The 27476-nt window shown below is 45.5% G+C and overlaps 1 protein-coding gene across 19 annotated transcripts in view; it reads right to left on the reverse strand.

Annotated features, from left to right (window-relative positions):
* ADAM22 (ADAM metallopeptidase domain 22) overlaps positions 1-27476 on the reverse strand; it is a 262391-nt gene that overhangs the window by 216324 nt on the left and 18591 nt on the right. For all 19 annotated transcript variants that reach the window (XR_009462659.1, XR_002093669.2, XM_059729028.1 and 16 more), the window contains exon 3: positions 9647-9723. Coding sequence is in view for 17 of the 19 variants with exons in the window: in XM_059729028.1 (XP_059585011.1) it covers positions 9647-9723 (77 nt within the window). In the remaining 2 variants the exon portion in view is untranslated. The remainder of the gene's footprint in view (positions 1-9646; positions 9724-27476) is intronic.

Raw genomic sequence — 27476 nt, forward strand, 5'->3', positions numbered from 1 at the left:
GGTCTTGGAAAAGATTATCAAAGAGGCCATCCTTAACAGACTAGCTGACAGCAATATCCCGAGGGATACCCAGCATGGGTTTGTTGCAGGTAGGTCTTGCTCGACCAATCTCATCTCCTTTTATGACCAGGTGACCTATCACCTGGACAAGGGGGAAGAGATTGATGTCATATATCTTTACTCTAAAAAAGCCTTTGAACTGGTATCCTATGATCACCCCTTGGCAAAACTGGCTAACTGTGGCCTCAACCACACCATGATCTGCTGGCTGGGGAATTGGCACCGCGGTAGGACCCAGAGGGTGGTGGTTGATGGAAGTCAATCGTCATGGTGAACTGTGACCAGTGGGGTCCCTCAAGGCCCTGTCCTTGGGCCTATACATTTTAACATCTTCATCAATGATATAGACATTGGTGTCAGAAGTGGACTGGCCAAGTTCGCCGATGACACCAAACTCTGAGGTAAAGCATCCACACCTGAGGACAGGAGGGTGATCCAGGCAGATCTTGACAGGCTCATGAAATGGGCGGATGAGAACCTTAATGGTGTTTAACATCGAAAAATGCAAGGTTCTCCACCTTGGGAGGAAAACACCTGCAGCATCCTTATAGGCTCAGCAGCACTACGCTGGTTAGCACTACAGATAAAAGGGACTTGGGGCTCATGATTGACCACAAGATGAACATGAGCCTTCAATGTGATGCTGCGGCTAGTAAACCGAGCAAAACACTAGCTTGCATCCATAGATGCTTCTCAAGTAAATCCTGGGACATCATCCTCCCGTTGTACTTGGCTTTGGAGAGGTCGCAGCTGGAGTACTGCATCCAGTTTTGGGCTCCACAATTCAAAAAGAATGTGGAGAGTGCAGAGGAGAGCCATGCACATGATCAGAGGTCAGGAAAACAGACCTTATGATAAGAGGCTCAGAGCCATGGGGCTCTTCAGCCTGCAAAAGCACAGGCTCAGGGGCAATCTGGTGGCCACCTATAACTTTATCAGAGGTGTTCACCAGGATCTGGGGGAATATCTGGTCCTCAGAGCGCCCCAAGGGATGACAAGATGGAACGGTCACAAACTCTGCCGTGACTGACTCAGGCTGGACATAAGGAAGAATTTCTTTACTATCCGAGCCCCCAAGGTTTAAAATAGACTGCCGCCAGAGGTGGTTCAAGCACCTACTTTGAACGCCTTCAAGACACATTTGGATGTTTATCTTGCTGGGATCCTATGATCCATGCTGACTTCCTGCCACTGGGGCAGGGGGCTGGGCTCAATGATACTTCGGGGTCCCTTCCGGGCCGAATGTCTACGAAATCTATGAAATATTCTGTAACTATCAGAGCTACACAAACAGATGGACAGACTGTGGCCCAGTTCTCCTAAGGCATAGAAATAGAAATATCTGAAAGAGATTTTAACAAATATGTTGAATTTCCTAGTCAGTCTGTCCTATTTAATGCTATAAATACAAACTAAGATGAAAGTGTAAGCAGCCATGTGACATCATTTAAATTGAAATAGTCTGCATAAATTAAGAAATACCCATTTACTGAGTCATAGATGCTGTTGGAGCTTCACAAACTTCAAGTGGGAAAAAAAAATAAAAAAACAAGCACATTTGATTACTATGCAACTCATGCATTATTCTGGAGCCATTGCCAGATTTGGATGTGTTGTGAAGTAGGGAAGCAAGCAGCCCCCTCATAGCAAATCTGAGAATTCACCATTAGCTGTGTTAGTGCTGAAGAATGCAATAATGGAGATGACCATGGAAAACGTAAATCCATTATACCAAGATGTGAACGCATTAAATATAATTGCATAAGCAGCAATGGTATCATAAAACACTGATGCCACTAATGCATCCCAAAACTTGGCCTGAGGGACTGAACCTTTTAAATACACCGACAGTTTGCCCTGAAAGCTTCTCTATAAATACTTTAGCTAGTTGAACAGAAAGGTTGAAACAGAAACCCTCCCTGTACTTTATTACAGCTTATTGTAGACACACCATTAAAACTTTTTTTTGTAATGAGAAAAGGTGTACAAATATTTAAAAACCCAACACTGCTCATGAAAAGGAATCTAAAAATTCTGCTTTTCATCACCCCAAAAAACAGTTCATAAAATTAAATTTATTTCATGTGCACATTTATTAAAATAAGAACAAAAATGAATTTAAAACCGCTTCAGATCCATAACAAATGAGAATATATGCATAAACTATCATATTTAAACAAACTGACACTTTATAAGAAAACACTTAAAAATTATTTCTGTTCCATCTACCTGCCAACAGAACTAGCCAAAACACGCTCATCCAATGCCACTGATTTTAGCAACCTCTGAGGTGTTGGTGCTAAATCCTGTTGTTTTTTTTTAATTGTGTGTCTATCCCTTCACATTGCAGAGATCACCTTCAAAATAGAAAGCAATCTATAAAGTTGAAAGTTGAACCAGTAATTGTTTGTTCTAGAAATCAAAGGTTACTTATGAGATCTGCTAAAGCCAATCAAGGCTCTTTAGGGCTTTGTAACAGAAAGCCATTGGCTTTGAAGTTTTTGAAAGAAAGACGGGATGGAATCCGGTCTAAATCTGTTTGGGAGAAGGAACCACCAAGGTAGTGCGAAGGACTGCACAACCTCTTCCCTGCCACCTGCATCTAATCCAATTTCTCTTCTGAGCTACTAAAGTAGCCTCTGGCTACTTCAAATGGGGTAACCCAATCATAGAAATCATAGGGAAGTAGGGCTAGAAGGGACCTCTAGAGGACAACTAGTCTAACCATATGCCCGAGGCAGGATCATCCCTATTGAAACCACTGCATACAATTCCATAATCTAATCTCTTAGTAGGGATGCACTGATAAAAGATTTTTTGGGCCAGTACCTATGGCCAATTATTAACGAGCCATATTGTCCGATACCAATCTGATTACTGATATGCAAGCCCGGCAGCTTGGAGAGTAGCATTCGGCTGGTAAGTCAATTGGGGGAAAGGGAAGGGGCATGGTGGTGGGGGGAGGCAGATCAAGGCCCCCATGGTGAGGGAGGGAGTAGGGCTGGGCAGGGGCAGTGGTAGGTGTAGCCCAGGTTGGAGAAGGGTAGGGCACAGGACAGAGAGGCAATCAGCTCATCTGTGAGGCACGGGAAGATGGGGAAGGCAGCTCCTGCCACTCCACACACCCTCAGGAGAGGCATGGGGGGCACATGCCCCCCTGATCTGTGCCTGGGCCAAGGGCAGGATGCTGCTGCGGACTGAGGCCAGGGCTGCACTATTCCCAGCAGGGGCATTAGGCCTAGGCTGCGCTTGGGGTGGCGGGCAGCAGTGTTGGGAGGGGGGGGCTATGGCAAATTTTTGGGTGGCTGTAGCCCAATTCATGGCCCCTCTCTCCCAGCACCACCGCTACCCACCCCAAGTGCAGCCCTAGCCCAACACCCCCATTGAGAAAAGCCCAGCACTGCTCCTAGCCCTGAGTGTGGAGCAGCGGCCTGTCCTCACCACATGCACAGATCCAGAGGGCATGTGCCCCCCATGCCTCCCCCAGGGATGTGCACAGCAGTGGGAGCCTTCACACCCCCCAGCCCCTCCCAGATGAGCCGCTCATGGCTCTGTCCTATGTCCTGCCCCAACCTGGCTGGGCAGCGCCTACTCCTGCCCCAGCCCCACTCTCTCCCTCACTCTGGGGGCCTCGATCTGTCCCTGCCATGCCGCTTCCCCTTCCACCCACAGACTAACTGGCCAGATGCTGCTCTCCAAGCTGCCGGGCTCCACTCCTGGTCACATGCATGCTGTGGCTGTGCCCATTTGTGCAGCATTTATCGGCAACATTATTAGCCACATCAGCCAAAAAAGCTGATTGCCGACAATGTCTTCCCTTTATCGGTGCTGATATAATATGGGCCGATGTATCCATGAACCTCTATCACTTAGTAAAACTATTCTTAGCCCTGACATAACACAAAACATAACGCCTTAACCTGCCACAGGTAGAGCAGGAGGACCATAACAGGAAATGTCCTGTTGCTGTAAAAAGTTGTTATTATATACTCGCGAGATCCCAAGTAGAAAGCCTTGCCCTCTACTATAAAGAAAGGTAAAAAAACTCTAGGCTGCATCCAGACAAGCATAGAGGTGCACTATGTGGCGCTGCAGACCTGTCTGCAGCACCACACACTGCACATGCAGGCGTTCCCCACACTGTAACTTTGCAGGGCGGGGGGGGGCACGGTTCTTAACCCCGAGAGATCCCAGGGTCAAAAAAACCTACACCAAAAAAAATAAAGTGGGGCAGTGTGGACTGCCCAAAACCAGAGCCTGGCTGGGTAGAGCCACACTCCAGCTGCCGGCCAGGCTCCCAGCTGCAGGACCACCACAACTGCAGCTCCCCAAGGCCTCCAGGGCTCCAGGTAAGGCTGCTGGGGCCTGCACAGTTGCTGTCTCTGGCCTCCTCTACACCACCCAGGGTAACCTGCCACATGCTAGAGCATGTGCGGCACAGGCGTTCCCTGGGGACAAACAGTAGCACAAGGTGTGCCACTGCTATTTGTCCCCAGGGAAACAAACGTCTACGCTCATCTGGATGCGGTCCCACAGTCCACATCAATCTGACTACGAGATAAATTCCTTCCTGATCCAAAATATGGCTATCAGTCTGACCCCAAACAGATGGCAAGACCATCCAGCTAGGAACCTCTGGCTTTGAGTCCCAACAGGAGCGCTGACACACTCAGACTTGGCTGCAGCCAACACCCAACAGAGATACCAGCTCAGCTTCTGATTAGTGGCAAAAGATTTAAGGGTGATGAAAGGAAGAGGGGCCCATGCCCCTCCTAATGCCAAGATTCAATAATGGAATCTCCTCAGAGAGGAGTGAAGAGGCAACACAGAGGACTACAGAAAGAGTATTGTATAACATAATATAAGGGAGTGTCATAATATAGAAGTCAAAATGAAGCAGTTTCTAACAATTCAATAATTTATATCAAAACTGGCTAGAGAATTATACTTCAAACAAAAATGTTTTCAGAGAAAATGCTTCTGACCCAAAACTTCTAACCAGCTCTAGTTGTTCAATTCTGAATTTAAGTAACTCTTTCTCACTAGCAGCATGCCAGCTGTATCCAGCAACATGACATATATATAAACTCGAGAACTGTTCCATATTATTAAAGTGACTATTTACTAATTTACCATATTTAAAAGTGGAAAATAATGTTACCCTGGCTACTTATACTACCTAAGTTCACCTTTTGCTTGCTTTCAGATGTTAAACTTAAATATTCAGTTTAAAATAGTCCAGAAATGGTCTTTCTGGACTTCAGCAAGGCCTCTGACACTGTCGACCACCCCATCCTCATTAAAAAACTAGGCAACTGTGGCACTGATGCCTACACAGTCAGATGGATTGCAAATTGGCTGAAGGGTTGTATTCAGAGGGTGGTGGTGGACAGGTCATATTCGACCTGGGGGTAAGTGGGCAGCAGAGTCCCCCAGGACTCGGTCCTTGGGCCCGTGCTGTTCAATTTCTTTATCAGCGATTTGGATGACGGGGTGAAAAGCAACCTGTTCAAATTTGCTGATGATACCAATATTTGTGGTGAGGTGAGCATGCTAGTAGGGAGGGAAAGACTGCAGCAAGACCTGGATAGGTTGCAGGGGTGGGCTAACAAAAATAGGATGCGTTTCAATACTGACAAGCGCAGGGTGCTGCACTTGGGCAGTAGTAACCAGCAGCATACTTATAAGATGGGAAACTCTCTTCTTGAGAACACGGAGGCAGAAAGGGATCTTGGAGTCATTACCGACTCCAAGATGAACATGGGCCGACAATGTGAGGTCACAGCCGGCAGGGCTAACCGGACCCTATCGTGCATCCACAGGCGCATCTCAAGTAGGGCCAAGGAGGTGATCCTCCCCCTCTACGTGACACTGGTCAGGCCACAGCTGGAGTACTGTGTCCAGTTCTGGTCTACATCCCTCTTGAAGTGGGGTGCCAACATTGAGAGGGTCCAGAGGAGGGCCACCCACATGATCCGGGGACAGCAGGGAGACCCTACAATGAGAGGCTATGGAACCTGAACCGGTTCAGCCTTCACAAGAGAAGGCTGAGGGGGGACCTGGTGACCGTCTATAAACTCACTATGGGGGGGACCAGAAGGGTTTGGGGGAGACCTTGTTTCCCCTAGCGCCCCCTGGTATAACAAGGAATAACGGCCACAAGTTGTTGGAGAGTAGGTTTAGATTAGACATCCGTAAGAACTACTTCACAGTCAGGGCGGCTAGGATCTGGAACCAACTTCCAAGGGAAGTGGTGCTGGCTCCTACCCTGGGGGGTCTTTAAGAAGCAGCTTGATGCCTACCTGACTGGGGTCATTTGAGCCCAGTTTTCCTCCTGCCCAGGCAGGGGGTTGGACTTGAAGATCTACAAGGTCCCTTCCGACCCTACTTCTATGATTTAAAACTTCTTTTAAGAGTTCAGTCCTCAATCTGGTATAAATCAGCCTGGCCCCACTGACTTCAAACAGGCCAGTTTACACTAATTAAGAGTGACGTAACTGAGGGAAGGGGGCAACCACTCTGGGCGCTGATTTGGAGGGCAGGTGCAGAGGGTAAAAAAAAAAAAAAAAAAAAGCAGCTGCTGGTGACGGCCATGTGTTTTCGAATGTAAACAAAAAATCGCTGCTTCCATTTTGCCCTGAACACCCAGCTGCAGCCTTACACTGTTGCTAGTTAAATGTCTGAACCTTTACTCCTGGTCAATGATGCTTAACTTCTGGCCTAGGGGCTGGATCTGACCTATGATGCCATGTCATCCAGCCCCTGGGGCTCCCCATGGGTCTGGAAATCTGGCAACAGGGGAGTGGCAGCAACTTCCAGCACTCCCCCCACTTCCAAATTTCCAGACCCATGGGGAGCTTCACAGTCCATATGACAGTTCCACACACCAGATCAGGCCAGCTTATGGTTGCTCTTTGGCCAGATCCAGCAAAGAGAGTCAAGCCAGTGTTCAGGGTCATGCCATGACAGGATCCAGCAGGCCAGATCATGCCCATGGACTGACCCCACATACCACCCCATGCTGGATAAGGCCTGTGGACCAACCCCACGTGGAAGATCAGGACCACAAACCGGTCCAGCACCATCCATCTATTCCACAGGGCCAGAGAAGTTGAGTACCATTTCTTATAGATCATCCCAAAATACATTCCTTTATATATACTGTAAATTTTCACTTTGTATATTACAACAGGAAAAGTAAAAGTAATTTCTATCTTAAATTGGCTTTGCTAGATAAAGCTTCTTATTTTAAAGGCTGGATATTAAAAATTAAATATCATATTCAATTGATAAGCAGGGATCTGCGTTTTCTGTTTGCTGCAAAAAATGTGGAAAAACACAGATTTTCAACTTTAAAGGAGAAAAACCTGGGAAGCTGTGAGTTTCCCTTTGCAGGCTTGCAGAGTTCCAGCCTCCAAGGGGCTGCTTAGGGCTGGAGAGAGTGGGACATGGGGGGCACCATGTGCACATGCCCATACCCATACGCATGTGCACATGGCAGCAAGGCAGTGTGGCAGAAACCAGCTACTTCTAGGTAAGTCTATGGGGGCAGGGAGGAAGGACAGAGGCACAGGCGATGCAGTGGGGGCACTCCCTGATTTCTGTGCCTGGGATACAGGGCACAGGGCTGCAATCAGCTCTGGGCAGGAGCTGCCTCTACAGCCCAGCAGGCGGGACCTGGTACAGGAGGGAGCACCACACTGCCATGGCCACAAAACTGAGGTGCCCTCTGCCCGCCTGGCAGCAATGGAGCGCAACTCTGCACCACAGATGCAGTCACAACCACCACCACTGCCACACCTCATCTTGGTGGCCATGGCAGTACAGCACTCCCACCCACACTAGGTCCCACCTTCTGGGCTGTGGAGGTGGCTGTCCTGTATGGAGCTGCTCTGGTCAGGCTGCAGCCCTGCACTCCATGCCCCGCTGCGGGTGCAGAAATCTGGGGGGCTACAAATCCTGCTGCCCCTCAGTGGGTCACCTATACCCACACACCCCCTTCCCCAAACACCCACCCCCTTCCTTACACACTGGGAGGCTAGGGCCTGGGGGCAACGCATCAGGAGTGAGGGGCACCAGCAGGACTAGGGGAGCTGTGGGTTGGGAGTGAGGGGCATTGGCAGGGCTGGGGGGAGGCTGTGGCTTGGTGATGAGGGGCAACGCCAGGAGCAGGGCACCAGTATATCAGGGCTGCTCAGTGCCACAAAGCAGTGAGGGGAAGGAGGGGAGGGGAAGACAGCCACAGCTGTACTCACATCCTGGTGAGCAAAGGGGACAGGGGGAACTCTGATTTTCTATGATAAAAAAAATAAAATCAAATGCTAAAATATAAAGGTATTTAGAATTTATTTTATTATAATGATCGAGGTACTGTTAAGCTTCCATACTGCTTTAAAATTGTAAATATATCAATAAAACATTGTTTTCTACTGATTGATTATATATATATATATATATATATATATATCTATATATATATATATATATATATATATATATATATATATCTATCTATCAATTAGTGGCATTTCATATTAAACACAGAAAAACATGAATTTTGAGTTTTTTAATCTGAGAATTTGGGAATTTTTTTTATCACAGAATTTAGGATTTTTAAACAGAGAAAACCAGAATCCCAGTTGATAAGTTTATCACTGTTATTGAATACTGATAAGCTTGTAAATGAAATATGATATATTAATTTAATATATAAGGCTAAAATGCATTATATTTGAGGTCTTACAATGTCTCTCTGTTCTCAAAACAAATTTATTCACAGAAGCTTCGCTCTCAACCAGTCACCTTTTTTTTTTTTTTTTTTTTTTTTTTTTTTTTTTGACAGCTAGCTGTAAATGTAATTAGTGGATCACTAATACAATATATAGGGGAATTAAAAAGCTTACAGCTACCAATTTTCAGTAGCTCCTTGTTTTTACATTCAGTGGGCCTCCACATGGGCACAGCAATTTGCCTGCACGCTATGATTTGCAGGACTGCAGCCTAAATAATAAAACGTAGCTCTTGCAAACTGTAATTAACACTAAGATTGTTAGTGAGTAGTAATATTGGAAAATATCCAACTATACAGAAAGATGTGACCAAACAAGAAAAAATGCACTGCAGTATAACCTCATAAATCTGGCGTGCCTGGGACCAAGCACTTGCCAGAAATTTGAAAATGATGGATTTTTGAAACCAGCACGGCAGCCGGTTGTGGAGCACAGGGGGCCAAGGGTAGCAGAGGCTGGTCCCAGAGCAGTGGCCACACACACAGCAGCAGTGTGGGTTGGCAAATGGCAGTGGCAGCCGCCACATCCGCAAGCTTCCCCCTCTGCATCCAGGAGGGTGGGGGCAGTGGTGGGATAGTGGCTGGTCCCGGAGCAGCAGGATGAAATGCTGGATTTTTGATAATTCTGGATTTTTGGTATATGGATTTATGAGGTTATACAGTATTTCAAAATACAGAATACACAGAATACAGTCAGATACATGGAAATTGTGTGTACGATATAATAGTGCTTGGGGACCCCTATGAGGACTGGCGCCACACTGTACAAATGTAGGAGGAGAGATGGACAATACTTACTGGTTTAGCATTACATCGAGAATGAACGATAACCCAAAAGCATCAACCTGGAAGCTGGCTCGAGCAATGTGAGTGGACTGCAAAATCAGAAAGGTTAGAACAAATTAGTGTTTAGGTCCAAACTGTACCATATAGATTGTTAAACATAATAAAGCCAGAAATACATATATTTGCTAAACATCGAAGTACCATTAGCCAATCAGAATTCTTACTGAAATTATATAACAGTGTCAAATTGTACTGAGCAAATGTATTTTTTTCCTTAGGCTACTATTTTTATTATAACATCTGTTTTTACTGCAGCAGGATGACCAAAAACAAATAAAAAGAGAATAACTGCTTTCATAATAATCTTAACTTTACAAGCCATTCTCAGAATTAGCTTCTCCAGAGAGGAATTCTCTTTGAATGGTAACCAACTGGGGTTCTACCTCTTGTATATCATCTCCACATTGAACCACAGGACCTGTAGTCCACAGTTCCTTTCTTTGGAATTCACATTCTGAGTAAGAACGTAAAACACAAGGCAGCTTTCCCTGACTAACTGTCTAATTTACCTCTTGATCCGAGTCTGGAGACAGGACTTCTGGAAAATAGTGATCTCTACCAATATGAAACACTCTTTTGGTTGGACTGTTGTGTTATGTTCTATCCTCAGAGATACTGAATATTCTAAAATCCCACTGACATAAAAAATTAATTGACCCTTTAGATCCTTAGAATATTCTCTATACTAACTGTATATATAAGGTCAAAAGAATTGTTGAATAAATTGTGGAGCCATGTGATAAGCTGCACATATTACAAACTGTTGGTTGTCTTGCTAACATCCTATGCAACAACCCATCTCTACCAGAGCCACTTCCAACACTCCAGAGCCCTGAGAAGCTCCAAAGGCTACCATTAAAAAGGAAAACAGAAACAGGAAGAAAAAAAGAAAACACTAAGTTATTTTCTTTCCATTCTTTCTGGTTAAATATATCCTTCTTCCATTAAACCCAGATTATACCCATTCAATCCTCCACCAAAAATAAGTGAAAAGTCCAATTTTTTGCAGTCTTCTTGGCTGGAATTGGGACCTTTATTCCATAAAAAAGGGAAATTCCTAGATTTCTGAGAGAACATAGGGCAATTTTTCCTAGCCCTGAAACGCCTCAAAGCTGATTTTTTTTTTTTTAATGGAATTGCTACTTAGTCAATTTTGGATGAGTTTTATTTTGTGTTAGCTCTGTGAACAAATGCAATCAAATAACAGATTTAGTACTTAAATATACATCCAATCCCTTAAAACATACATAAAGAAAAATCATCATCTTCCACAAACATTGCCTCCTTAAACCAAGAGTCATGTTCTTTTCTTTGCTTTCTTTCAATTTCTGACAGTTCTTTTGTTTCCACCAATGTCAGTCTTTTTCTATATAATTATTTACCTCTTTTTCCCTAGAAATCTGCAAAACACAAATCTCGCTATCTTATACTTGGATGAGTTTTAAATTTAAATAGTTATAACTTCTCTCTCCCTTTGAATCTTCCATACCAGTGGTGCTCAACCTATGGCCCACAGTCCAGATTTGAGCCCTAAAGTGAATGATTGTGGCCTGAAGATGAGTGGGGATCATTGGCAAGCAACTCTGTCTGATTTGGCCCATTCCCTCTCTTGTGCTAGGAAACTGGTCGCCTCTACAGGCCCCCCTGCTCTCCATCCCCGCCCCGCCCCCCCCCCCCCCCACACACACACACTTCCCTCTGGCCAGGGGTAGATCCAGAAGAACTGTTGCCATGTGGTTACCCCTGCCCCTTCACCTGTGTAGTATGTTTACAGTGAGCTCTCTCAGCTCACCAGCATGTCAACTCAACTCCTGCCATAGGTCCATATATGCCATGGCCTCTCTGAGCTCACCAGCTGCTCAGCACAGGCTATGGCCAGAGCCCCTGATTTTACACAACTCCTGAGACTGATGGTATGAGCACCACCACCACTTTTCCCCCTTTTTTCCCCTGATGCTGAACTCTTGTGGGGGTGAGGGGGGGACGGGGAAAATAGCAATAGCATTCACCCCTAGGCTCCACAGCCACTTTTTTTTTTTTTTTTAATTTCATGTCATGGACCAAATCACCCAAATTAGCTCTAAATTCTATTGACTGAGCAGAGCTCAGCTGTTCAAGTCTGTGTGGTGCTACCACCAGCAAGTATTCTACCTCCCAGACCCTTCAGCCTGTGGCTTCAGAAACTCCCAAATCCATGGCAGACATCCTATATGCAAGACCAGAGGCCTGGGAGTTCAGATGCCCCCTACTCTCATTGCCCCTAGCCAAAAGGTTGAAGAAGCAATCTACAGCAAAAGCCCAAGAGCAATCCTACATCATAATAAATTGTGTAGCTGAAATCCTTGCATTTGGAGGCATTTGTAGACTCTCACCTAGCCATGTGAAAGCAGGGCCTCTGAAAAGAGCCTGTCCCAGTCAGCTAGTTATCTAAAAAAGATCACCTCTGGCAGGAGCCATGCTGGTGAGCTCAGAGAGCACAGCCAGAGGGCGTGGCTATTTCTTCCTCGCCCCAATCCTGGATTGATCCAAGCTTACAGCAGGCACTGCTTAACAAAGGTATGCTCTCATTCTCTTTCTCTCCTCTCTGACATTGGCAGCCATCTCCCTTTACCACTCACCAGAGGGGAGTGCAACCTGGTCATAATTACCCCTCCCACCACTCTAAAAAGACTGAGCTCTCCAGTTTATACTGTTAAATTCAAAGTAGCTCAGTCACCTGCGTCAGATATGTCCTAAATTATGGCCAACTGCTCCTTGTTCCTGTTAGATATGGACGTCTCAGCTACACACCCTCTCTCTCAGAACTAACCCTCACATGCCCAGGGCCGATCGCCAGGATGTTGCAATCTAGGAACATATGCCATAACTGTGCCACCCAGTGATCACACTTTACAGCTGGAATCCTGACAGGGTCTGGTAATTCAGTTTTGTAGTTACTGTGTGCCATTAGGGCAGCATGCAGCAGCTTGAGCCAGCTGGAGAACTGGGACCAATAAAACCTTATTTTTTTTAAAATGGCAATTAAGATATTAGGACATTTATCCTAAAAATCCATTCTGCAAGGTCCATTGATATATCACTTCCACAAAAATGCCTGTGAGGATAACACCAAAACAGAAGTGTTCACAGAATTTTACTGAGTGTAGTAAGCAGCTGGAAGGTTGTTTGGTAAGAAAAAGGCTGTTCAGTAAACTTTCAGTACAAAGTGTAAAGGAAAGTAATAATGAACAGTAGAACATTGTTAACTATCCCAAACAAAATTTAAGTCACAAGCACACATTTTAAAAATAGCGATTTTCAGTACTGAGAAAATAAAATGTCTTGCTGAATCTAGTGGAAGCATTAGAGAAAGCTCAGGTTGCATATCCTTTTAGATGCCTGCACACTAGACATAGAATGTCACTAAGTGAAGCATGTAACTTCTCAGTGAGCTTCTATTTCAGACACTTCAAAGTAACAGGGGAGTTTCATAGCTAAGTTCCAGTGGTTCATTTCCTCAATGTTAAAAATGTTCTGTGCATCCAAATTCTCTTCCCCCACTCCCAATTTTGCAAATTTAGCTATTCAAGAAAATACAAAGTGTTACAATTTAATTAGTCAATTAATACCAGAAAAGTATCACTCTAATACTTTAAAATTATGGTGTTCTAAGGATATTAGAATTATTCTTGAAGCCTCTACTCCCTCTGCCTGCAGCAAAACTTGTTCAAAATCTTCTTAGTTTTGCTGTGAAATAATACTAAAATGGTGGTATCATTTTTAAGTAACACTCAGGACCCTTGAATATGGAGAATATGGGAGCAAAGTTAATTTTCTTAAGGTTTCCAGTGATGCCCATGCAGCACCCCTCCCTCCCACCCCCGTTTGTATTTCACTTTCAATGCAACCTTCCACCATTTACATGTGCAGTTCCCAGGACAAAACCTAGGGGGTTTGAGAGATGTGCACATCTGGGGTGATCTTCACTGAAACTGCCAGTAAAGCATGGAGTCTATCAAGACTATCTTTCCACAAATCAACAATGTTGGTCTTTTTTTCTTAGATCTAAGGCAGCAAGCAGTGTGTGCTCCTGATTTGAGCTCCTAATTCTTTCTTCTCCAGTTATATTTCCCATTTCTTTTTGACAGCTTCTCGATGAAAATAATACAATGGTTTAACAACCTCCTATTTAATCAACAAATGCAAACATTTTCTTCTCAATCATTTTTTGTTTATCCATTAGGAAATACCAGTTTGTTGAGTAAACCTCTCACTTCAGCAAATTAGTCAGTCTTTTTGAGCTTGTTTACACACCAGCACCTAACTACTGCACAAAAATGTATGCGGAAACAGTCATTGACTATACTGTATATCAATACATTTACTGAATGCAATGAGCATTCTGGAGCACGGTATTTCATGCCCTTAACAACAAGCTAACTTACATACTATTTATGATCTGTCTACATAACAGAAGGCGCTGGCCGACATCATTGCAGAGCCACTGGCAGGAATATTGGAACGCTCGTGGCGCACGGGCCAAGTCCCGGAGGACTGGAAAAGGGCTAACGTGGTCCCCATTTTCAAGAAGGGGAGGAAGGAGGACCCGGGCAACTACAGGCCAGTCAGTCTCACCTCCATCCTTGGTAAAGTCTTTGAAAAAATTATCAAGGCTCACATTTGTGAGAGCCCGGCAGGGCAAATTATGCTGAGGGGAAACCAGCACGGGTTTGTGGCGGGCAGATCGTGCCTGACCAATCTAGTCTCTTTCTATGACCAGGTTACGAAACGCCTGGACACAGGAGGAGGGGTGGATGTCGTATACTTAGACTTCAGGAAGGCCTTCGATACGGTATCCCACCCCATACTGGTGAACAAGCTAAGAGGCTGTGATGTGGATGACTGCACAGTCCGGTGGGTGGCGAATTGGCTAGAGGGTCGCACCCAAAGAGTCGTGGTGGATGGGTCGGTCTCGACCTGGAAGGGTGTGGGCAGTGGGGTCCCGCAGGGCTCGGTCCTTGCACCGATACTCTTTAATGTCTTCATCAGCGACTTGGACGAGGGAGTCAAATGTACTCTGTCCAAGTTTGCAGATGACACAAAGCTATGGGGAGAAGTGGACATGCCAGAGAGCAGGGAACAGCTGCAGGCAGACCTGGATAGGTTGGACAAGTGGGCAGAAAACAACAGGATGCAGTTCAACAAGGAGAAATGCAAAGTGCTGCACCTAGGGGGGAAAAATGTCCAGCACACCTACAGCCTAGGGAATGACCTGCTGGGTGGCACAGAGGTGGAAAGGGATCTTGGAGTCCTAGTGGACTCCAAGATGAACATGAGCCAGCAGTGTGACGAAGCCATCAGAAAAGCCAATGGCACTTTATTGTGCGTCAGCAGATGCATGACGAATAGGTTCAGGGAGGTGATACTTCCCCTCTATAGGGCGCTGGTCAGACTGCAGTTGGAGTACTGCGTGCAATTCTGGGCGCCACACTTCAAGAAGGATGCGGATAACCTGGAGAGGGTCCAGAGAAGGGCAACTCGTATGGTCAAGGGCCTGCAGACCAAGCCCTACGAGGAGAGACTAGAGAAACTGGATCTTTTCAGCCTCCGCAAGAGAAGGTTGAGAGGCGACCTTGTGGCTGCCTATAAGTTCATCACGGGGGCACAGAAGGGAATCGGTGAGTATTTACTCACCAAGGCGCCCCCGGGGGTTACAAGAAACAATGGCCACAAGCTAGCAGAGAGCAGATTTAGATTGGACATTAGGAAGAACTTCTTCACAGTTCGAGTGGCCAAGATCTGGAACGGGCTCCCAAGGGAGGTGGTGCTCTCCCCTACCCTGGGGGTCTTCAAGAGGAGGTTAGATGAGTATCTAGCTGGGGTCATCTAGACCCAGCACTCTTTCCTGCTTATGCAGGGGGTCGGACTCGATGATCTATTGAGGTCCCTTCCGACCCTAACATCTATGAATCTATGAATAACACAACTGATGAATCCAAATATGTAATCAGCAATGACAGCAGCCATTGCTTAGATAGTAATGAGAGTGCAGGTCTAAGAGGCATAAGGTTCTTGACTATTAAGCATATTGCACCATATTGATCTTGTCTGGAAAATTCTCTCCCCAAATATATACTAGTGATGTACAATTATTATGCTAATGGATACTGCAGGTGACCCTAGACCTCCATTAGTCTCCAAAAAAACTGTTAAAAGGGAATTAAGTGTGTGAGTACATATCAATAATTTATGGTAGACATATTAAACAGATGAAGTTATCAAAAATATTATAAACCCAGGAAACTCACCCTGAAGTTTAAACTTAAAAATAGAAAGGCACAATTACCACAACCAAACCACCCGAGACCTTCCCTGCTATAGAACTCCAAAACTTCAAGTATTGTTGAATATCACTGTACACGGGCTACTGCTGAATAATTTATTTTTAGGAGTAATGGGTATTTCCTCACCACTTGCTTCATTACAGAAAGATCCTACTTTACTAGACAATTTAACTCTATCTTGTCTTGATGCCAGGAGGAGGAGAAGAGCATTATGTAAAAATAATAATAATAATAATAATAAAATTTATTTAAGCATTACAGCATAATTGTAAGAAACAAGGGGGTTTCTTTAGTGATATCATTTATTTGACCAACTGCATAACTGAGAGAGTTGTTAGACAAGCTTTATGCTCTTCCACTGACGGTGCATTGTGCCCAAAGGCCTAATGTATCTCCCAATTATACAGCTGGTCCAATAAAAAAATATTACCAACAAAATCCCTTGCTTCTCTCATTTCCTACACAGTCACAGCTACAACAAACAACATTTTATGCTTGTTGGATGTTGTCACTAGAGTCCAGTGTTAAAGTTTCTGATGCAAGAGATCCTCTCAGTAATAAATAGGAAAACATGGTGATTAAACCCAATAGACACATATAGGTGCTCAAACAGTCATGCACAGAACTGCAGTGAGTTTTAATTAAATGGGATGCTTGAAGACTGTTCTGGTGAATATTGAAAAGTCTCTCTGAAGTCCTTCCTCAGCCCCTCAGCCTGCACCATGTCAACCTGTAGTGGGGAGCAGACAGGGGGAGGCAGGAAGCAGAAGCAGTAGAAGGGAGAGGGAGCCTGAAAACTCAGGTGGCAGCACCAGGAGTGATAGGGAGAACAGCACTTGGACAGGGAGTCCAAGAGCCAGAGGTTAACCCCTGGGGGGCCAGATGTGGCCAACAGGCTGCCAGTTGGACAACCCTGTCTTAAACAATTTTTAATTACTGAACAAACATACTTGTAAATGCTCAGAAGATTCATTTTGTACTCAAAAGGCAAGTTTTGTAACTTTACAAAAGGTATCGTTCAATTTTGCACGTGACAAAAAAATCTTTGCTTGAAGTACAAAACAGCACTTGCTCCCAAGTTTCTCCAAAGCCTTCGTAATTGATACCAGTGCATGCTTTCCTACTTCTCCTACGTTATCAACAGTCAGGACTTTCCATTGACCTTAAAAAGGTTAGAGGGGCATAAAAAGTCTGATCCTATTTTGATCATGATTTGATTAAGAAAATTCTGTTAATCATGAAAAATATTTTAAAAATCAAGGTTTTCAGTCTTGTTTTTAAAAGTCCAAAGAAGTTATTTAGTTCAAAAACACTGACTAGCTCTTAACTGCAGAGATGCACAGGAAATATATTTCAGTCCGTCACGGCGGGGTCCTATAGGAGGGCCGTGATCTCCTTAAGGTCCCTCTCTCCGTGTCAAGGCCGGCCCAAGGACACCCTCTTCTTCTCGCCCGCCACGTCTTTGATGTTCAGTATATGTTGGGAGGCTGCCTTATACCGCCTTGGGCACGGCGTATTGGGACCTCTGTCCCCACAGTTTTCCTGGACTCTTGTGGTCTCCCCGTATGATGGGTGCTACTCAGGCACCCTAGCCTTATGGGCTACGCGTGGCTCCTACCAACCCCTAATACCACGCCCCAAGCCTCGCAGATGTACTGGACGTTGGTCTGTCATAATACATGCCCGCTCTCTCGGGCCTTCTCTAGTGCTGCCCCCTTCTCTGGGGCCTTCTCTACATAGGGCGCTCCCCTCTTCAGGGCTCGCCGTGCCCACCTTGGGCTTCCCAAAATGCTGCCCCCCTTCCTGGGGTTCATCAAGCCCGCACTGGGCCTTCTCAATCGTGTCCCCTCTCTGGGGTCTCGGTGCCCTTTCTGGGCTTCCTCTAAAAAGGTTGTCCCGCTCAGGGACTCTTGCCCGCTTTGGGACTCTAATCGAGCCTCTGGTCTTTCAAGCCCACCGCGCTGCTTCCCCTTTTCCTGGACGCTGTACCGCTATCCCCTTTTCCTGGGGACCACCACAGCACCCTGTCCTTCTCTTGGGCGCACCGTGCTGCTAACCCCTTTTCCTGTGGTCCACCGCAGCACCCTGCCCTTCTCTTGGGTTTTCTGCAGTGCTAGCCTGTTACCGGGCTCATCATGCCTGTCCTGGGCTCCTCACATATTGCCCCTCTCAGGCTCTTTCTGGGCCTAGGGTCTCCGCACCCCACACCGCTGCACCCTGACTGGCGCCAGGGTCCTCACTTTCCCGTGAGCCCCCCCATGAGACTACTGCGCCTTCCCAGGCGCTAGGGGCCCCCACCCCTCTGGGGGTCCCTATGAGGCCTCCTCCAACCCCTATAGCCTCACCCAAACCACCGGTGTAATACAACCACTAAAGCAAACATAAGCCTCCTGGCTATAACCAAAACCTAAGGCACTGGGCCAAAACAACATAAACCTCCTGGCTGTAATTCAACACCATTGCTCCAGCCTCTGGAGCTCTCGCGAGCTATACTTGTGATCAGGGTTCTCCCTATATCCTGGCTGAGGGAGCTCCTGCCTCTCCGGCTGCTAGCAGGAAACTGCTAGCCTGGCTTCAGCCCTGGGCTTTGTAAGGGCCAGGCCCTGCCTCCTACAGGCAGCTGATTCTCATTAGTTGCTCTGGCAACCCACACCTGTACTCCCTAATCACCACTAGGGCTCCTTATGCACTGCCAGAGCTTCTCTGGCAGTTTTCCCCTCTGTAGGAGCGGGGCAGCGAGGTGCGCCGTGACACAGTCCAACTGATGAATATTCATCGACTTAAACACAGGATTCAGGATGGAGTCTTACCTCCAATAGACAGGAAAGGAAGAGGTTTCCCTTAAAGGGTTGATAGTTTAGGAGACAGAGTTTGTTGTGATAAAAAAAAATGAAGTATGGTATATCATCCCCAATTATCAATGAGCAGAACTGATATGAAGATTTTTCTCTGTACTTCATCTAACTATTAGGCTAAAAATTATCCTAAATATTTCAGCAAGGTACATGAAAATTAAAATTTGCCTTTACAATATTTGTAAATACTAAATTTACAATCTAATTATTTTAACAACCTAGATGTTAATAGACTAGAGAAGGTGGAAAACAGAAAATGAATTCAAGGATTACAGATATATGACAACAAAAGAAAAAAGGAATGTAATCAACATGCTTTTTATGCCAAATAATTCAAGCAGAAGTAACTGGAAAGACACCTGCAAAGACCTTTCTCAACCACACACTGAAGCAAGAAAATCAATTATATCATCAGTTTTCAAGCCAATATTTCTTTTGAGAAAACCTAAACATTTTTAATAACCATAGAGTTAACGCACTGATACTTGACAACTGAATTATAAAAAAGCAGTTCCATAGGCAGAGGAAAGAAGGACTCTATAAAACACATGAACAAGAGTTATTATGCAAATATAATGAGAAAAGAATTTTGTTCCAAAATCAAGAGTGATCTAGAACTTCTGGAACCATAGTGTCAATACTTGGCATGTAATTAAATGCAATCACACCTGGCCCTTCACCCCCAAAAGCTCTGGTCTCTGTCTCTTCTCAGCAGCCTGGACTCAGTATTGACTACAATCAAAACTATTTGATACCTAAAATCATAGATTCATAGATTGTTAGGGGCTAGAAGGGACCTTGCAAGATAAGAGTCCACCCCCCCCCTGCACTAGGCAGGAAACACAACTGGGGTCAGGTGACCCCAGCAAGGTGACCATCCAGTCTCCTCTTAAAGTCCTCCAGGGTAGATGATTGCACCGCTTCTGGAAGGACTTTATTCTACAGTCTGGATGGACACCCTGACCATGAAGAAGTTTTTCCTAGTATTAAACATAAAACAGTCTTCCAGTTTGTGGCTATTACTCCTGGATTTCCCCAAGGGTGCCCTGGCGAACAGTTGTTCACCAAGCCCTTGATGTATTCCCCTGATGTAGCGGTAAGCTGCTACCAAGTCCCCTCTCAGCCTTCTCTTTTTTAGGCTAAAGAGGCCCAAGTCCCTCAGCCCTTCCTCGTATGGCTTGCCTCGCAAGTTTCTGATCAATCATATGGGTGGCTCTTCTCTAGACTCTGCCAAGCTTTCCCACATCCTTGTTGAAGTACAGCATCCAGTAGCAAGTCTGCTTACAATGTTTCAGTTATCTACAATACAATTCATAGGACTTTCATTTAAGGGCCAAAATACTTTCATTTAAGGGCATCTGAAACTTACTAGGGTTATCATGGATAGCCTACACCAGGGGTGGGCAACTATTTTGGCCAGAGAACCATTTAGGGAGTTTTAGTGAGCTGTTGTGGGCCGGGTCAGCACCCCCACCCCCGTGTAACAGCTCACCAAAAATCCCTAAATGGCCCCTATGGGGGTCCCAGCCAAGGAGACCCCAGGATCACTGGGCAATGAAAGCATGGGACCTAGGACAGAGCTGCAATCTGCTCCTCACATACCCCTGCCCAAGGAAACAATGCCCGTCGCAGGGGCATGCGGGGAGTAGATTGCAACTCTGCCCTGGGCCCCAGACCCACACTGTCACCACACCATGATTCCGATCCCAGTGCCAGCCCTGGCCCTGCCCACCTGTCCCACTCATGGATGCCACTCCCCACCCGCCCATGGCCCCAACCCAGTGTGGATGGGATGGGGCCATGGGCGGGCAGGTAGTGGAGTCTAGGAGTTGGACAGGCAGGGTGGGGCCAAGGATCAGGATCGTGGTGTGATGACAGCACTGGGTCAGGGACTGGAGCACAGCCACAATCCACTGCCCTCATGTCCCTGTGATGGGCACTGGTTCTGCAGTAGCAGAATGTGGGGAATGGATCGCAGCTTTGCCTTAGGCCCCAGCCCTGCACTGTCACTGTCCCATGATCCTGGTCTTACCTGCCCATTCCATTCCCGTATGCTGTTTTCCACCTTCCCCTGGCCCCATCCATATGCCTTGTCCACACAGGTCCTGCCCCTGGTGGTAGGTGTGGGGCGCATGGCAGCAGGACTACATCCAGCAGAGGCAGCCAGAAGGAGCCACCACTGGGGCTGCAGGGAAATGGAGTCTGGCCGCTGCACTTGCCCAGCCCTGCAGCATGCCTGGCAGCAGCAAGACCAGCCACATGTGTGAGGGCCTGTGCTGTCCCCCATGCCTGGGCCAGATAAAATGCCTTCGCAGGCCAGATTCGAGATGCGGACCATATTTTGCCTATCTCTGGCCTATACAGTTTAAAATGGCAAGATATGTAAACGTTATTACTCCTAGGAAACCGATAACATTATCTAGATAGTAACTTCAAAGCCTTTTTAAAAGAAATGATCTTGGGACAGGCAATTCAGTGACTGTTAATACTCTTAAATTTCAAACTGAATCCAACAATTTGCCTCTCTCTATCAAGTTAACTTATGAATCTCTTTGCAGAAATGCATATTCCAAAGGAGCTAATGTTGAATAGGGGGAAACTGTTAAGATACTATGTTTCAACAATATTTCAATAGCCCATTAAAATCATTAATAGAAAAATTTGAATCCAATTCTTTGGCAGTTGGCTGTGAACTCAGAGACCAGGAGTAGCTAAGAGACAGTAAAACTGCAGAAAAAAGGATAGCTTGGTTAGTAGGATATAAAGCCCTTTAAAAAGGAGAGAGGGCCCTTAACATCTGTGAAATGAAGAATGATTAGCAGGAATGAGCTATAATATAATGGGCCATTAACTCAACTGACTCCCTCAGCGCTGCCTGAATAGAAATGCCACGACTGCCCTCAGGCAGTTGGTATTAAACTTTGGATGAAGCAAGAAACAAAGGGGAGTGCGACTGTGCCCCCGCCTTAATCTGTCCTTGCTGGACTCTGTCCTGCTCCATATGTACAGCTGCTGGAAGGAAGAGAAAAGAAAGAATCAGCAGCCATCTCACAGCATCTCAGTGCTTCTGTTCTTGGCAGAGAAGGTCAGCTTCCCTACTTATGACCAGAGATCTGGGTTTTCCATTTCCTGGGGGAAAACAGAAAAAAAAACACAGATTTTCACTTTTAACTGAGAAAAACATGGGTTTTTCATTTTAATGGATAAACACATGGATCTTTCACTTTTGCAAAGAGCTCTCTACAGGCTGGCAGAGTTCCAGCCTGCAAAGGGCTGGGTAAGTGGGAGGAGGGCAGGCAGGCAGGAGACACCATGTGCATGTGCACACTCACACATGCACATGGCTGCCAGGCGGCTTGGACAGCAGCTCCCGCAGGCAAGTCTGGTGGGGGGGAGGAGGGGACTGAGGCCCCCATAGTGAGGGAGGGAAGGATGGAGGGAGGAAGAGAGTGAGTTGGGCAGCGATGGGGCTGGGGCTGCTGCCCAGCCAGAGTGATGTGTAGGGCTTGGGGCCTAGGGCCAGAATGCATGGCCACAGGGCCCCAACAGGGAGTGGAACAGAGCCACAGGTGGCTCATGTCATCTGGGTGGGGGGGCAGGAGGGTAGGGCTGGTTCCCTGCCACTGCACACACTCCCAAGGGGGGGGGGGGGAGGTCACAGGGGGCACATGTCACCTAATCTGTGTGTGAGGCAGGGTCGGGTGCAGGCTGCCTGCTGTAAGCTCGGTGCTCCCTGCATTGCTGCCCTCCCCCTGGGACCTCTGCCACCCAGTGGTGGGACTCGGTGCAGCAGGGCAGAGCGGAGTGGGGGAACTCCTTGCTGCATCAAGCCCTGTGGCCCCCTGGCAAAACACCCCCTGCCCACCCGACAGGACCAGGTGGGGTCACCTGCCATGCAGGTAGGGGTGCCACGCCAGGGTGGCACAGAGCTCCCAGAAGTGGCAATGAGCTTCTTTGTCGAACCCTACTCTGCTGGGCTGCAGGTGCCAACAGGGCGGGGAGCCCCAAACCTGCAGTGGGCAGCCCGCATCCATCCCGATACACACCTAGGCTCCGCTCTGGCTGGGCCACCCATAGGGGAGAGGAAACTGGGCTCTGCGTTCTGCTCTGCCACCTCTTGCAGGTGGCAGCTGGGGCTCAGGCACTCCTGCAGGTGGCAAGGGGGTGCAGACCCGGGTCCCTGGCTCTGTAGCCCTGGCAGCTGGAGGCCCCCTGCAACAGAGCTGGGGGAGGCAGGGGGGTGTGGGTGGGGAGTGAGGGGCCTGAGCTTGCATCCTGGTGAGCAAAGTGGGCAGGGGAAGCTGTGATTTTCCATGATAAGAAACTCAAAATCAAATATCAAAATGTTTAGGCACTTAAAATGTATTTTATTGTAGTAATCAAGGCACTAGTAAGCTTCCAATTTGCTTTAAAAATGTAAATATATCAATAAAATATTGTGTTCAATTGATACCTATGTACATAGTGGCATTTCATTTTAATCATGGATTTGGGGGGTTTTAATCAGAGAATTTGCAATTTTTATCAGATAATTTGTGATTTTTAAACAGAGAAAACCAGGATTCTTGCTTATGACATACACCCCAAACTTGGGGGACAATATTTGAGGAAAATCTGAATTTGGTACTCAAGTAAAGATGATAATTTATAGCTTTTTATGACACATTACAATTTTTTTTTTTAAGAATCCCAAAAAGAACATTTTTACAAAGCATGTTGGTTTAGGTAAAATCCATCCCTATCAAACATTTCAAAAGTTCTGCTTGCCCTTTGATCCTAATGATTTTAGGCCTTGTGTGCCATTTATAGTATTTATAACTTGACAGGACAGTAAAGATTCTAATCAAATATTCTATACAAGATAAAAACCACAATAACTATTATTTATATATAGTTTTCAAAATACAGTATATAAGAAAATAGCACAGAAATTTAAGGCAAAAATAGAAGCTGTAGGCAGCATCTCAGGATCTGTGCAAACAGCTCTCCAGGGTATAAATGTGGATCATGGGGAGAGTGACCTGAGTGCTGTCTTCCTCTGACCGTGATCGTGTATAAAAATAATTATTGGCATTTCTTAACATTCAGTGCAGGTTTGTAATAACTTTATAAGAACCAGTCTTTTTTTTTTTTTTTTTTTTTTTTTTTTTTTTAACTGGGGGGAAGGTTCTATCAAAATCTATCAAGATTTACCATCACAAAACTATAGCAAAGGTTTTAGAAATATGCAATGATAAACTAAAAGCTCAAATTTAGGTTTATGATGGCCTACTATCAGTGTATTAGAGTGCTAAGATGCTATTTTCCAGTCCAGTGTCCACTACATATGGGTCAATTTCTGGTCCTAGTTGCATCAGAATACAGGCAGTCCTCGGCCTTACAAAACAATTGGTACCTGAAAACCACATCTTAAGTCCAAACATTGTAACTCGGAACCAATTTTCTCATAAGAAACAATGCTATAAATGGAGGTATGGCAAGGCACTGGTTGTGCCTGCCACTTTGAGGGCCTGGAGCTGGCAGCTGCCAGGTGCCTGATGAGGGCAGCCATTTTGGGATCTGGGCCTGCCCATATAAACAGGGCAGCTCAGCTGCTAGAGGCCAGGCAACAACATTGCCTGGCTGGAGAGCTGCTGGTATCATCTGGAGGTAAGGGAGGAGCTGTAGGGGATGGTCAGGAGGTTCCTGGTCCTGGGCATGACCTAAAACTGCACCCTGCTGGGAGTGGGTAGCCTGCTGGGGCTCCCAGTGGCACAGGAGCCCCCAGGAAATGCCAGGCCAGTTACCACCCTGGTGAAAGGCAGGTTGGGGCGCCTTAACCCCTAGCCCCCACAACTGGGTGGGTTACCCCTTGTTTGGAGGGCCCAGAGGGTGGACCCTCAGAGAGAGAAAAGGGCCATAGACTCAGGCCTGTCTGAGCTTCCCTTGACTGGCCCATGCTGGGGCCAGGACTGGAAGGGCCTGGGGCCCACCGCGAGGGATGCCTAAGAGCTGAGGGCCTGGGGTCCCAACTGGCCTGGAGGTGGGCCAGGGCCAGATGAGCCGAAGGTCTCAGTGTGGGGACCACACCAGAAAGGGAACCAGCTCAGGGAGCTATGCTGCCTGGTATGATGGCAGAAGAGGCCGCCTGAAGGGAGGAATCCAGGTGGGGTTCAATAGGAGGATTCTGGGGCCCAGTATGGGGGGGGCCAGTGATTAAAGGAACATCAAGATGCCATCTGCAAGGCTTGGGCTGCGGTGTAGGGGAAGAATGGAGCTGCAAATAGTGCCCCCTGGCATCGGGGCAGGAAATGGGCAGCCTCCCACTTATTAACATCTCTATTAATCAATTAACATCAAGGCATGGCGGGCGAGAATGCGGGCAGTTGGGCCAAGAACAGGTGGGTGGGCCACTCTGAGAATGGACCCGAGCAGGCCCCCTGTTACAGGGGGATTGGTTTCTGAACCAAGGCCCGATAACCTATTTTCATCAAAAATACCCCAGAATTTTGTACTCGATCGATTTATAGATGAGTAATATAGTTACATTAATGTATTTATATTGTAAATAGCAATCATTGATTTGGAAGGACTTCTTTGAAGTGACTTTGCAGGACTTTTTGAAGGGTTCTTGGCTGGTGTCTTCTCAGGAGTCTTGGCTGCAGGTTTTTCTAGAGTCTTGTCTGCTTTCTTAAAGAAAGTATCCAAGGAAGTTTGGACAGATGTCCAGGGAAATGAACAACGCAGCGAACTTGTTCGCTGGTGTGGCGTCACATCGGATCAAGTGTTGTAAAGTCGAAACTGATGTCATAAAGTTGAAATAGGGAGTCAATTTATAAACATTTTAAGTGCAAAACGTTGTAACTTGAAATGTTGTAAGTCGAGCACTGCCTGTAAATCACATGTAAACTTGCAGATTTCACTGGTATAACTGAGATGAGAATTTGATCCATTATACTCCTCTAACTGCTCTGAAAGTTTGCTTACATGGTCAGATTCCAGAGACCTTACTTATGTCATTAATGGAAAAAGAATCAATCTTAAGAGATGCACAGCTCAAAAAATGAATAGAAAGGCAAGAAGCTGTGGTTTCTTAGGAAACACTGACATGTTGGCCAGTTTATGAATCTAATTTTCATTAAAATGCTCAGCCATTCAAAGTTGAATCTGGTAAAATTACTGGATTCACATCTAACACCATAATTAATTAACTTACTAAAGAACCATCAGTTATATTTCATTCTCACCTTCTATATCAATTTATCTTTTGAAATATTTATAGACATTATATTTACATTCACCACTTCCTTAGTCATCTTTCAAGAAGCTCTCTCTTTATAATCACCTACAACTATATCTAAGTACATGCGGTAATTTCTTTAGAAGGCTCCACACACAACTGCAGAAAGAGAGAACATAATGTTGGAGTGTTATGAGTTTTATAGGTATAAATTTAGGATGTGGCATGCAAGGCAAATATGCCACAAATGAAAAAACAGAAAGTTTACTGAAAAGACTGTTGGTTGCTTAATACCCTGCTACATTTTTTATTTGTACATTACTCTGGAGAATCATAGAGAAAGGTAAATATTATCAGCTAGGTCCTACTGACATAGCTCCATCGACTTCACCAGAACCTTGACAATTTACATCAGAAGATTTGGTTTCAAACTGTAAACATGACCTAAAGTAGATTTTCTTCACACAATCCTCGTAATACTAATGAGCCATCAGAGCTGGAAGACAACACTGTTTGTCCCACTGGAAAGCCAGAACGATCTTTTTTTTTCCTATAGTAAAAATTATTTTTGTTTACAAGCTATCTGAACATATTCAGTGCAGTGTTGTAATAGGAATACTGGGAGACATGGAAGAGATGACAGACAGCAAGTGAAGTCACCACAGGGATGCAATTTATCACATAGTCATCACCATCACTTGTGCAATATGTAGGTAGTCATATTTTTTTGATTAATTTTTACTCTATACAACTTAACTCAACTCTTCCCAACCTAATTTTTTCAGGACTCTTCTTAATATTGCAAACATCTGAATAACTTCCAATGATCACCATTTAAAAAAAAAAAAAAAAAAAAAAAAAAAAGAAGAAGAAAAGAAGGAAAAGGAAAAAAAACCCAAACCTGCCAAAAATATTTATTTCACTAACACAGCCTGTGAACGACTTGCCCCTATCTCCCTCATGCACATGCCCCAATTTAAAAAGACTCAGAGCTGAGGATGGGGCAATAATCAGTGACAGGGTCAAGTACAGGTATCACATGACCCTACAGAGCTGAAAAAAGGTTGCTTTATACAACTACAGTAGGTTTGCCCCTGATTGCTAATGAGACACCCAAACTTATTTCTAGCTCTGGAAAATCCTACGAATTGGATTTTATAGTCGTATATTTATGTCTAGAAAATAATTAATTACATTAATTTTTTGAGTTATTTTTAATTTTTAGTTACAATTTTTGTCTCCCTTTAAAACCAATTAGTGGTACTGAAGCTGTATAAAACCATGTTAAGGGATATGTGTTAGCAGAACTTCTGGGGGAAAAAAACTTTACTAACTTTACTAAATCCATGTATGAGATTGGTCCTGTTTAATTAATCTGCAGGAGT

Source organism: Alligator mississippiensis, chromosome 5 (assembly GCF_030867095.1).
Source record: "Alligator mississippiensis isolate rAllMis1 chromosome 5, rAllMis1, whole genome shotgun sequence".
Lineage (NCBI taxonomy): Eukaryota > Metazoa > Chordata > Crocodylia > Alligatoridae > Alligator > Alligator mississippiensis.